At 31.4% G+C, this 11,917-nt stretch overlaps 1 protein-coding gene across 1 annotated transcript in view; it reads right to left on the reverse strand.

The window, feature by feature from the left end:
• LOC106467180 (leucine-rich repeat flightless-interacting protein 2-like) overlaps positions 1-10,218 on the reverse strand; it is a 60,713-nt gene extending 50,495 nt beyond the window's left edge. Inside the window, exons 1-2 of the mRNA XM_013927500.2 lie at positions 10,032-10,218; positions 5,500-5,657 (exon numbers count right to left, since the gene is read on the reverse strand). Of these exons, the coding sequence (XP_013782954.1) occupies positions 5,500-5,586 (87 nt within the window). The 5' untranslated portion in view covers positions 5,587-5,657; positions 10,032-10,218. The remainder of the gene's footprint in view (positions 1-5,499; positions 5,658-10,031) is intronic.
• Between the last annotated feature and the right edge of the window lie 1,699 nt (positions 10,219-11,917).

Here is an 11,917-nt window from a genome sequence, read left to right on the forward strand (position 1 = left end):
AGTGTTATAAAAGTTGTTCACACCACCCATTTTCAGTGATAAAAAAGTTGTTCACACCACCCATTTTCAGTGTTATAAAAGTTGTTCACACCACCCATTTTCAGTGATAAAAAAGTTGTTCACACCACCCATTTTCAGTATTATAAAAAAGTTGTTCATACCACCCATTTTCAGTGTTATAAAAAAGTTGTTCATACCACCCATTTTCAGTGTTATAAAAAAAGTTGTTCACACCACCCATTTTCAGTGTTATAAAAAAGTTGTTCATACCACCCATTTTCAGTGTTCGTACTTTTTATAAAGTCAATACTTTTATACTTGCTTTATGTAAAAACCTAGAGTATGAATACAATGTGTATTACCCTCAACTTCTGGACAAATGTTCATTCAATGTGTATAATGTTGACTTTTTTATCCTGTAGTGGCAGAACATGACTCAAGGAACTAGCAGGAGGTCACATCACATGTGCACACTACCACCTAAACACAACACAGAATCAATTTGGAATAACTCAGACAAGTAGCAGGAGGTCACATCATATGTGCACACTGCCATCTACACACAATACAGAATCAATTTGGAGTGACATCATTCACAGTAATGGTATACTGAACCCTCCAAGAAGATGTCTGTTTAAAGAAAATATACATTTTTGAAAACCTCTCTAGTAACTGTCCCTAACACACCAGAGTAACCAATTTAACAATCTTGTTTACTTGTATCTTGACTTTTGTGGTAAAGCATGCAGGGTATTTAAGACTTTATTTAAAATCTGACAGTTCTGAGATATGGTGGGAAGAACAATCATCACTGTACACATGCTGTAGCCATAAACACACTATTTTCATGAACAATATTAACTTTAGAAGAGAGCTATCCAAACCAGAGAATTTTAAACTGTTTAACAATACAAGTTTAATCATTAAGTACACTATGCTGCAGCAACTCGATATCTTCACCAGAAGATTTAAGTTTCTACCTGTTTAAATCTGAAGACTGAAAGTTTCAGATGAACCACTATCACCTTTACTAGATCGTTTAAGTTATTTAACCTGTGAATAGAAAAAAACACACATTTGATGCATTTTGAGAAGTCATTTTCTCAACATAGATCAAAAGAGCTAGGTTCACAGACTAAGTGACTATAATCTTGATGCAAAATAATTTTCAGTTTTAGTTTAATACAGTTTGACCCTTTTTCTTTGTCCAGTATGTGAGGCAGTCTTTATATATATACACATACCTTATTAAAATTATAACAATCAAAATAGTTACTGATAAGTTTATTTAATCATTTCTTTTGCCTATCACATTATCTTTTAACAAAGAGAACATTTAAACACTTATAAATTACAAACATACTGGAAACCAGTTTCTTAACATGTCTTGATCCCCTGCCAGCATCATTCTGACGATCTGTCGTAACAGATACTGTGTAGTTGAGATTTTCAATTTGTCTTTATCACACAGAAGGGCTGCCAAAACAAGCCTCTCGTTAACTAACTACTGTTAGGTAATGCAGTTCTGTTCAAAAGCTATAGTAACACAAAACAGCAGCAGATATTAAAGCAAAGGTAACAAAAAAAAAACTCTATCATGCAGGTACCATAAAGATACCACCAGCAGGTATTCTGTTTAATATCGAAGTTATATTTCTTAAAATAATATTCTTTTACCAGAAAACTTGTGATAAATGTTCTCTGATTCTACCTACACAAGTGCTTGGGTTGAATGGATAAAATGAATGATAAGTTATGATGTATAGACGTATACATTTACCCGTGTAAAATAAGGTGTTTTCCTATTTAGAAGTGGCCTGATTAAAAGTATGAATTACTGTTACACTGTAACATTACTCGTGTAAAATAAGGTGTTTTCCTATTTAGAAGTGGCCTGATTAAAAGTATGAATTACTGCTACACTGTAACATTACTCATGTAAAATAAGGTGTTTTCCTATTTAGAAGTGGCTTGATTAAAAGTATGAATTACTGCTACACTGTAACATTACCCGTGTAAAATAAGGTGTTTTCCTATTTAGAAGTGGCCTGATTAAAAGTATGAATTACTGTTACACTGTAACATTACTCATGTAAAATAAGGTGTTTTCATATTTAGAAGTGGCCTGATTAAAAGTATGAATTACTGTTAAACTGTAACATTAACTAAAACTAGGTAGAGTAATAAATAACAAACATGTACAAACCACACAAAAACTTAACTAAAGTATAATCAATATTGATCTCACTAAATACTGATTGGATCCCTACTGTGTTATGAATAGAAAATAAGTTATTTCAACAAATTATTACTGTGTTATACACAGAAATAAGTTATTTCAACTAATTATTACTGTGTTATACATAGAAAATAAGTTACTTCAACTAATTATTTTGGTCAGTCCTTTACACTATTTATTGTAACAGACAAAAATATAATAAGTTGATAACTTGAGGATTAAGGAAAATTCCACAGAGTTTGTTTATAAAGTATGCATTGAATTATCTTGCTCAGACATACAAAACAGCAGCTGCATTGTTGTCAAATGATACAAATATTTAATTTGACTTTGACCAATAGGACAGCATTTATCTCCATCACCCTCTTAATTAGAAGTATTTGAGAGGGACATTTTTAATTAACTCATAAATATTAAACAGAAGATTAACATTTTAGTTGTTACACTTTCCATTTGGCCAAAAGCCAGAAACTTCTGGCCACTATATGAAGTGATTGATTCTTGCAAGTGAGAATAATTGATCTTTAACCCAGATTATCAGGTTGATTAATCTTACTCCTTTATCAAGTCAGATCCATCACATAGGAGCTTACGTTAAAATCTGGTTTCATTATTTTGACTAATAAACATAACTACTTTAGGCTGCAAATGTATTTTGTTTTGTTTTTCTACATCTGACAGTTAGTCCATTATGGATTAGAGATTATAGCCATGTAAAAACAGTATTTTAAATCTAATGTTTGTCTGCCACAAATGTGATGTCTTTGTAAATTGCAGCTAGGAGGCAAATAAAACATTGTATTTAATCATTAAATATACATTATCCAACAAAAGTATCCAGAGGGATTCTAGAGATGTGGTCATTGAGGGAAATTCAAATGATCATTAGCTAATAAGTTATAGTACTGCTATCGTGTGTACAATGTTTTCAATAGTGTTTGATACATGCCATTACTATTTTTACTGAAACAGAGAGAAATCTAAACTATAGATGAGGGAGCTAATTGGTATTTGCTAACTGATTAATCAATGGCCCCATTAATTGATTACTACAGTATTTCTCAAACCATTGTATATAAAAGTAAAAACAAGAACAAAAAGGTTGGCAGTAGGTGCAACCAGCCTGTTATTATCTCTCTAGTCAGAAATTGAAGAAGGGAAAAAAAAATTGGAATGAAAAAAAAAAGTTGGCAGTAAGTGCTACCAGACAGTTACCTTCCTTTTAGTCAATAGTTTAAAATTAGTAACAGTGGTAGACAACCTAAATGGCTTTGCCATAACAAAGTCAGGATGAACAAGCTTGGTAGTAATAGGAATTAAACCCAAGATCCTTCCCCACTAAATCACCAAAGCTGAAGAAATATGAAGTAAAAAAACAGCTTGCAAATCTAAAATTGGGTAGAGCACAGATTACCAATTATACAGATTTGTGCTTAACAACAAACAAACATAACAACAACATTTTGATTACTTGAATAGTTGTAATAATCGGAAATACTCACTTTGATTAATTGATTTAACTGCTGCTCATAGGTAATCAAATAAATAAGTTAATCAAATTGCCCAGCTCTACTGAACATCAACTTAAAAATTATTATTAATATTATATAACACAGTGGCATAGCCAGGTTTTCCACTCAAGGGGGTCAGAAAATTTGGGGGGGGGGGCAATTAATTAGAAAGCTAAAATTGATCTAAGTTTTTAATAAAATGGTCATTAAAACAAATCAAATGTACTAGTGGTTATAGAAGTTTTATTTATTTTTATTAAATGAAATAAAACAAGTTTATTATATATAAAAGTTGAAAAATAATATCTGATCACTCTGCTTAGATTTCTTCAGGGGGGAACCCTTGGCGACACCTCTGATATAACATATGTACAAAAAACACTTTGTTCCAATGTTGCTTTTGTAGTTTACAGCAAACATACACGCTCCCCGGTTTAACAAGGTTTTCTTTAGTTTTCCTATAAAACCAACTTTTATTTACCACACTGATTCTTATTTTAAGTTTCAATGTTTACAAGCTATATAGGTTAGTTTTTTTCACTTTTATAAGTATGCCAGATAAATAAATATCATATACAAGTATACATTATATGAAAGTACATTCTTGTCATTCTTAATACACACCACAAGGATAAATACCCTGTAAAAGTGTATATTATCAGTTTTTAGCTAAACCAATTACATTCATATTGTGGTTAATATATGCAACTATTAACAACAATATGAATGTAATTGGTTCAGTTAAGAACTGATGATATACACTTGTAAGGGTACTTATATATTATGCAACATATACAATTACCCTTACAAGTGCATATTATCAGTTCTTAACTGAACCAATTACATTCATATTGTTGTTAATATATGCAACATATATAAGTACCCTTACAAGTGTATATCATCAGTTCTTAACTGAACCAATTAAATTCATATTGTTGTTAATATATGCAACATATACAATTACCCTTACAAGTGTATATTATCAGTTTTTAACTAAACCAAGTACATTCATATTGTTGTTAATATATGCAACATATACAATTACCCTTACAAGTGTATATTATGTTTTTAACTAAACCAAGTACATTCATATTGTTGTTAATATATGCAACATATATAAGTACCCAAAAACTACTGATCTGAAGTAAAATATGGTACTTAAATAATAGTTAATTTAGCCCACACCTTCAATTCTGACATTTTCAACTGTTGATGTCTGACTGACTGATCCTGAGACAAGATATAATTCTATTGATACTTAAAATAACCTAGATTCAACTCTAATCTACAGACACAGTATGGTCAGTTTTTAATAAAATCACAAAATAAGAAACCTGACAATCCAAGTGCTTTCTGAAGAACCTTTCTTCTTCAACAGTGTTTCTTTGTGATTTATCTCAATATTTTCATATCAAGTGATTTCTTCACATTGTGAATTTAAAATCATGTGGTTATTAAAGACTTATAAACATGCACATGTATGTATGATGTAGAATTTTAATATAGATGCAATTTCATGCACAAGAAAATTATATATATGTATACACATACACACATGCCAGGGACATGTCCACTGGGATGGTGTGGGGGCACACTGGAGCCACACATGCACATACTCCCACCACCATCATCTGAAATACAGTCTTTAAGTTTTTTAAATTCTCTCCATTGTGACTGCCCCCCAAATAGAAAATACTAGAAACACCATGATACATACACACACACACACGTATGATACATTTCACTTACCTCACGAGCAATTTGATCGAGAGCCTCATTCTCTGCAGAATATAATTTAGTTGTAGCCCTTTTACGGCCACTCCCAACTGAAGCCATAGCTGAATCCTTTCTGTGTATCAACCACTGGATTTTTTCTTGGGGTTATTACACTATCATTGATAAAACAGCTGTAATGAAGAATAACAATTTTTTACAAACTCTATCACAACTAGTAAGATTATTGGACTGAACACAAACTTTATAAATATAAAACTTTGGATTAAAACTAAGAATACTTTATATTAAAATCATCTTTACATTGTTGTTATATTGCTGAGCTTGGCCAACATGTTGTTACATTACTGAGTTTGTCCGACATGTTGTTACGTTACTGAGTTTGTCCGACATGTCGTTACATTACTGAGTTTGCTGACATCTTGTTACATTAATGAGTTTGTTCAACATCTTGTTACATTACTGAGTTTGGCCGACATGTTACATTGTTGAGTTTGTCCGACATGTCATTACACGATACCAACACTTTCATTTCTGAATGGAAGTCTAAATGTATTTTATCACAAACAACAACAAGCTGATGATACATAAATCATCTTTACTATTTTTCAAGATAAGATCAGTTTGTGATTACTTTTAACCCTCAGATCACTGACATGTTTTAACCATTCACTGCTGGTCGATACTGAGTAACTTGATGTTTTTGACTGTTACAACACTCACTGTAAAGAACTGACAACAAAATTCAATGAATACACAGGGGGACTCCCAGAAGTTCCAGTGGAATTAACTTTTGTTTAAATTTGTTGTGCAACGCGTATATTATTGGAGCTGGGTGATTAACTCAGAATAACTGATTACCAATGAGCACTGATTAACTGAAATTATTATTAAATCTATTAATGTCATGAAAATAATCAACTAATCAAAATTAGCATTTCATCATTGATTTTCAGATTATTACAAAATTGTTCAACCATTTAGAGCCACAACTCCATAATACAATCAACGAATCAAAATTAGTTTCTGATTAATAGTAGTTTTGATTATTCCAAGTCTCATGAGACAAGAATTAATTAGTTGAATATAGTCAATTAATGAACTTGATGATTAATTAATTAATAAATTCTACAAATCACCCAGCTTTGATGTCATTATAGACCTTGTAACTAACAAACTTAAACCAACAAATAACTCAATGCATAATTAGTTTACAGAAATGAGTTTAGAAAATAAATAGGATCCACTGATAACTATTAAATATATTGGGCCATTTTATACATATGAAATAGAGGAGATAAATACTTACTCAACAGAGCTCAAATCAAGGTCAAATGTATTTAAAATGGAAAAAAAAACTCGTAAGTTAGAGAATAGTTAACCCTAAAATCAGTAGGGTCCAAAGTAGGGCAATGCTTCAAACAAACTCCAACAAGGGATCACTCAGTATAAAAGAAATCTTCAGGTTTAAAAGGTAAAGACAAAGATGAATGAGCAGTTTGAATAAAAATAAACCAAATTTCCATCCAGAAAATCAAATCATGAAGGAGAATTAGTGGAAAGAAGGAATAATTGCCACAAATAAAGGAATGGATCAAATTACCCTTAACCCTTTCACAACGAGCTCAGTGTAAAATACACGAGTTTGTATACACATTTGCACACGTTAAGTATTTATACCATAACTTTTAATGCTATATGTATCTTCACAAAATCTGGTAGACTTTTAGTAATGATTCCAAGTCTTTTCTACACAAAAATCAGATTTTTTTAATCAAGTATTTTTCCCTAAAGATTTGTTTGTGAAAATATTGAGTCTGTTTCTTTACTAGTTCGAGTGCAATATGATTTTCATGTCATGATTAAAAAAACTACTCTTTGTCCCAAAAATCTCACATATTATGTGTGTGATATCTAAAACTTCTGAAATACAGTTCAAACTTTTGTGTTTAGTAAAACTTTGTATTTTGTCTGTTATTTTCTCTACCCTAAATATACAGGGTCTTTCAATTTGAAACTTATAACTTAAACGGTATCATTCTAGTCTCTAAATTATTTCCAATACTATCATACAGTGTACATGTACCTTCAGGGTGTATACATAACTTTAAATAATAAATTACTTGACTTTTTCTATGTTTATACTGACCATTCACATTATATAAACACACACACACATATATATATAGGCAAATATGCACAGAAATCAGCACATTAACTACTTTAAATTAATTCTTGAGCTTATAAACTAAATGCAGTGGTTAGCCAATACATTTCTGTTTGTGATTACTGGCTGAAAAAAAAGACAAAAAAAATTCCCTGACTTTAGGCATTTTTTTCTCTGACTGTATACACCCCGAGTCCTTAGACGTAATGAAGGCCACTAAAAGTGAAACCAGTACTCCAGAGTATCTATCACCAGTCTTAAAAAAGTCTACAAAAATTTTCTTGTACTTTAAATTAAAATTTTCTAATTATAACCAAGAACTATTTTGTTCACCAAAGATACATATACAGCATAGGGGTTTGAAAGTTCTATCAACAACAACAGTTAAATCCTTTCTTTTTTTCATATTAACAACACTCGTCTAACACAAAACCCAAACTTCCATACCCCAAGAAAACACTAAAGCCCGCTTACCACATTCAAGTCTAATCACTAACACTGAATAGTCTTAACCAAATCAGATGTTTTCAACAAATCTACTAATATTACTGTCAAAAATGCGGTTTATGCTAGGTAGCCAGAACGAATTGCTACCTTATACTGTTTTAATACTAAGGCATTGTATTAGTTATTAATGTATCCTTTCTTCCACTGTACCTGACTAGGAGTTATTCCTTCACACAAATAGAACAGGAGAGGAATATTTGTTGGGTTTTTAGGGAGTCAGATTCTTCACTGTATGTGATACCTCTGCTATTCTTCTTAATGTTACAAAGAATGCTAATTAGCTTATTAGAATAATATCTTATGATGTAAAAAGTGTACCAATGTGCTTTTGGAATTCAAACATCCCATCTTAGGACACACACATCATAACTATGCTGTTTGAAAGTCTTTTAATCTTTAATTTTAAACATGGGATGACAACAAAACTTTGAGAATTACTTGTCAACGATATTTATAAGAATGAAATTACGTGGGTAACATTTTCTCAATTCTGTCTCAGAGTTACCAACATATTTTCATTTGTATGTGTTTCAGATACAAAAATTGGAAATAATTTGTGAAGAAATATTACATATATTAAAATTTATTAGAAAACTGGATTCCACATATTGTGTAAGCAAGTGAACAATTTTTTCCTATACTAAATCAGATAGGGAAAACTATTAGAAATTAAAACATCAGATTGAATAATTAAATTTGTTAGGCCTTAGGCATACATTTTATGAGCTTGTGAAAAATAAACGTTTGTTGTCTTATTCCTACTTAAAAATATAAGGCAAGTAAATTTGTTACCTTAAAGCCAGCTATTTGATATAAAGTTATCTACAATGATTACAAAGACAACTATGATGCTGAAATGACAGTAAGTACAGGGCAGAAAATGTTGGTTTGTGGAAGTATTTGGTTCGATCAGTTGATCGGGTTGATGCCCTCTAGGTCTAAAAAATGGCAATTCAGATTCTTTTTGTTCTTCAACTATAAACTTGATCTTCCTGCATTTAAAATTTAAATAATCTTGAAACTTTTTGACATGGCTGTGTTCTCTGAATACAATAAAAGTGTCATAAACGTATCTCTTATAAAATAAAGGTTTAAATTTGGATGGACAGGACTGTAACCAATTAGTTTCATGAAAAGACAAAATTATGTAACATGGGAGCATGTGGTGAGCCCATGGTTACACTGTCAATTATTCAAATGTCTTATTATTAAACACAAAGTCAGATTCTTTGATCATAATTTCAAGTAGTTTCATAAGTTAATTTTTAGTTAAGCCATTAACCTTAGTGTTATCAGGAAATAATAAATCACTACTTAATTTGATTACTTGATCATGTGGAATGTTATTATTAGTGTATGACTATGAAGACTCATTTAATATCAAAACTGGTGATATATAGATTGATCAAACTTAATGGATTTGACGAAATTGGAGAAATCAAAGAAATATTTTACACTTTACAGTAAAGTCACTCTTAGTAAAAGGAAGTACCAACTTACTTAATAAACTAGCTAATTTTTAACTGTGAGTTCCCAAGTTTCTCACTTGTTAGTGTTAGATACAATAGCATGAATAGGTGTGATCGGCATACCTGTTTTATCGTATTACTGTTATTATACCTCACTTTTAGTTTTAAGCAAGGTCGAAATATGATGCTGAATGGAACTTATGAACGGACGACTTAACATCTGACATGAAATTCGGAAGACGACAAATTTTTTGTACATTCATTAACTTACCATATACTTGCTCTGTGTGTATCTTGTAAGTTACACTTACACTTAAATTTGTAAACTAAAATTAGTACAACTAAAATACCATTACGTACGTAAATAAGCGATGAGATTTGGTTAAAACTTAAAATCTATTTACCTTTTAGTTCTGAATTCTTAAAAAGTCCTTCGAAGTGATTCAACTATACATCATGTAGTAATTACACTTACAGAAAATATTAAACATTTTAAAAAAAAGTCTTACAAAGCAAAACAATATAACTGAGAGTATGTCATGAGCATAGGTGTAGGCTCACATACAATTCCCGGATGTAAAGAAAAAACAAAGACAGAGCCGGAAATAACGTAGGAGGAAGTTCCTCTTCCTTGTGTTTTTTTATAAGCTTTCGTTTTTACGGAATCCCTAAATCGCAAGGTGAAAAAAATATATATAAAGGTCTTATAAGTTATATCGTATTATATTTTTATTTTTCATCTTGCGATTCAGGGATTCTGTACTCTTTCACCCATTGTTGTGTATCTTATAAAGGTGTGGCGATACAGCGATTCGATTGTATCGATACATCGTTCGATACGATACGATTTATGTATCTGCACGAAACTTGAAAAACTTTCAGTAAACATTACAAGTATTTTGTACAGAAAAATTCAGAATTTCTAAAAAGTTTTTTGCTAAAAATTAATGACTCAATAAAGGAAGATGAGTATTGAGTACAACATGCTGTCTTCATTACTTTGTCAAAAACATTACATTCAAAGTAACATAACAAATTAACAATAACAAAATAGATTTTCTCTTGCCAGCTGCCATTTGGGCCCGGCATGGCCAGGTGTTAGGGCGCTCGACTCGCAATCTTCGGGTCGTGGGTTCGAATCCCCGTCACACCAAACATGCTCGCCCTTTCAGCCGTGGGGACGTTATAAGGACTCAAATAATTGGAATACAGATTTTATCACTTACAACAAAATTTAAAGAAAACAGTCAGTAAATCCGTGCCTGGCCAAGAATTCATACAAACGTTAATAAACAATACAACATAAATATCAATGTTATTGATTTCAATAAATAAAGGGATTAAGAAAAAGAACGAAAAGAACAAGAAAAAACTAAAACAATATCCCAAAATTAAACCATTTCAAAATTGATAACAATATCAAGTATCAATCAGCAATAATTAATTCTAATTAATATCTTGAATTAACACATTTAAGATCAAGGTATGTTTTTTATTTAGTGGTTAGACCACGAGATGACATCTTAATGTGACAAGCTAATTCACATTTTTCACAACATTAATATCTATAAGTGACCGCTAGGAGAAGCTTATGTTAGTTTGATAATACAATCAAACATACTCAAATTCAACGTGCTATAGCTAGATCTTTCTTTCTTTGCAGTTAAAGTTAAACACAAAGCTACACAATGGGCGATCTGTACTCTGCTCACCACGTTTATTTAAACCCTGTTACGACAGGGGAAGTCACGCGACGCTGGGAGCATACGCATTGGCGTTTCTCGAAGGATCATTAATTTGCCCGCCAGCTCGAGTGTGATCTAGATGCCCTCATTTTAGTATATATAAGCCTGGCAAAGAAAGCCAGCGGCAGATAGATAATTGAATTGAGTGAACAGTAGGCACCATAAGTAAAGTGTGTGAATCATTGTGATTTATAGCGTGCATTATAAATGTAGTTAAGTTTAGAAAGTAGTGATTGTGCACTAAAAGTTGTATCCAGAAAGTATAAACTGGTTTAATCAAGAAGGGACTTGTATCGCTGAAGTTCCTCGGAAAGAATTTATACCGGAAATTATCAAACAAGCAGATACTTAACAAATTGGTGTCAGAAGTGGGATGAAAAAAAGAAGAAGATGGAAACGAGAAGTGTCAAATCAAACTACAGCTTAGCAGTTTTCATGGCAGCAATACGGGAACAGCAAAAGAAACAAGAAGAACGAGAAAATAAACAAGAAGAGAGATTACAGCAGTTGTTGGAGGAAGAAAGAAACAAGAAGAACGAGAAAAT

This window comes from Limulus polyphemus, unplaced genomic scaffold (genome assembly GCF_000517525.1).
Source record: "Limulus polyphemus unplaced genomic scaffold, Limulus_polyphemus-2.1.2 Scaffold2517, whole genome shotgun sequence".
Classification (NCBI taxonomy): Eukaryota; Metazoa; Arthropoda; class Merostomata; order Xiphosura; family Limulidae; genus Limulus; species Limulus polyphemus.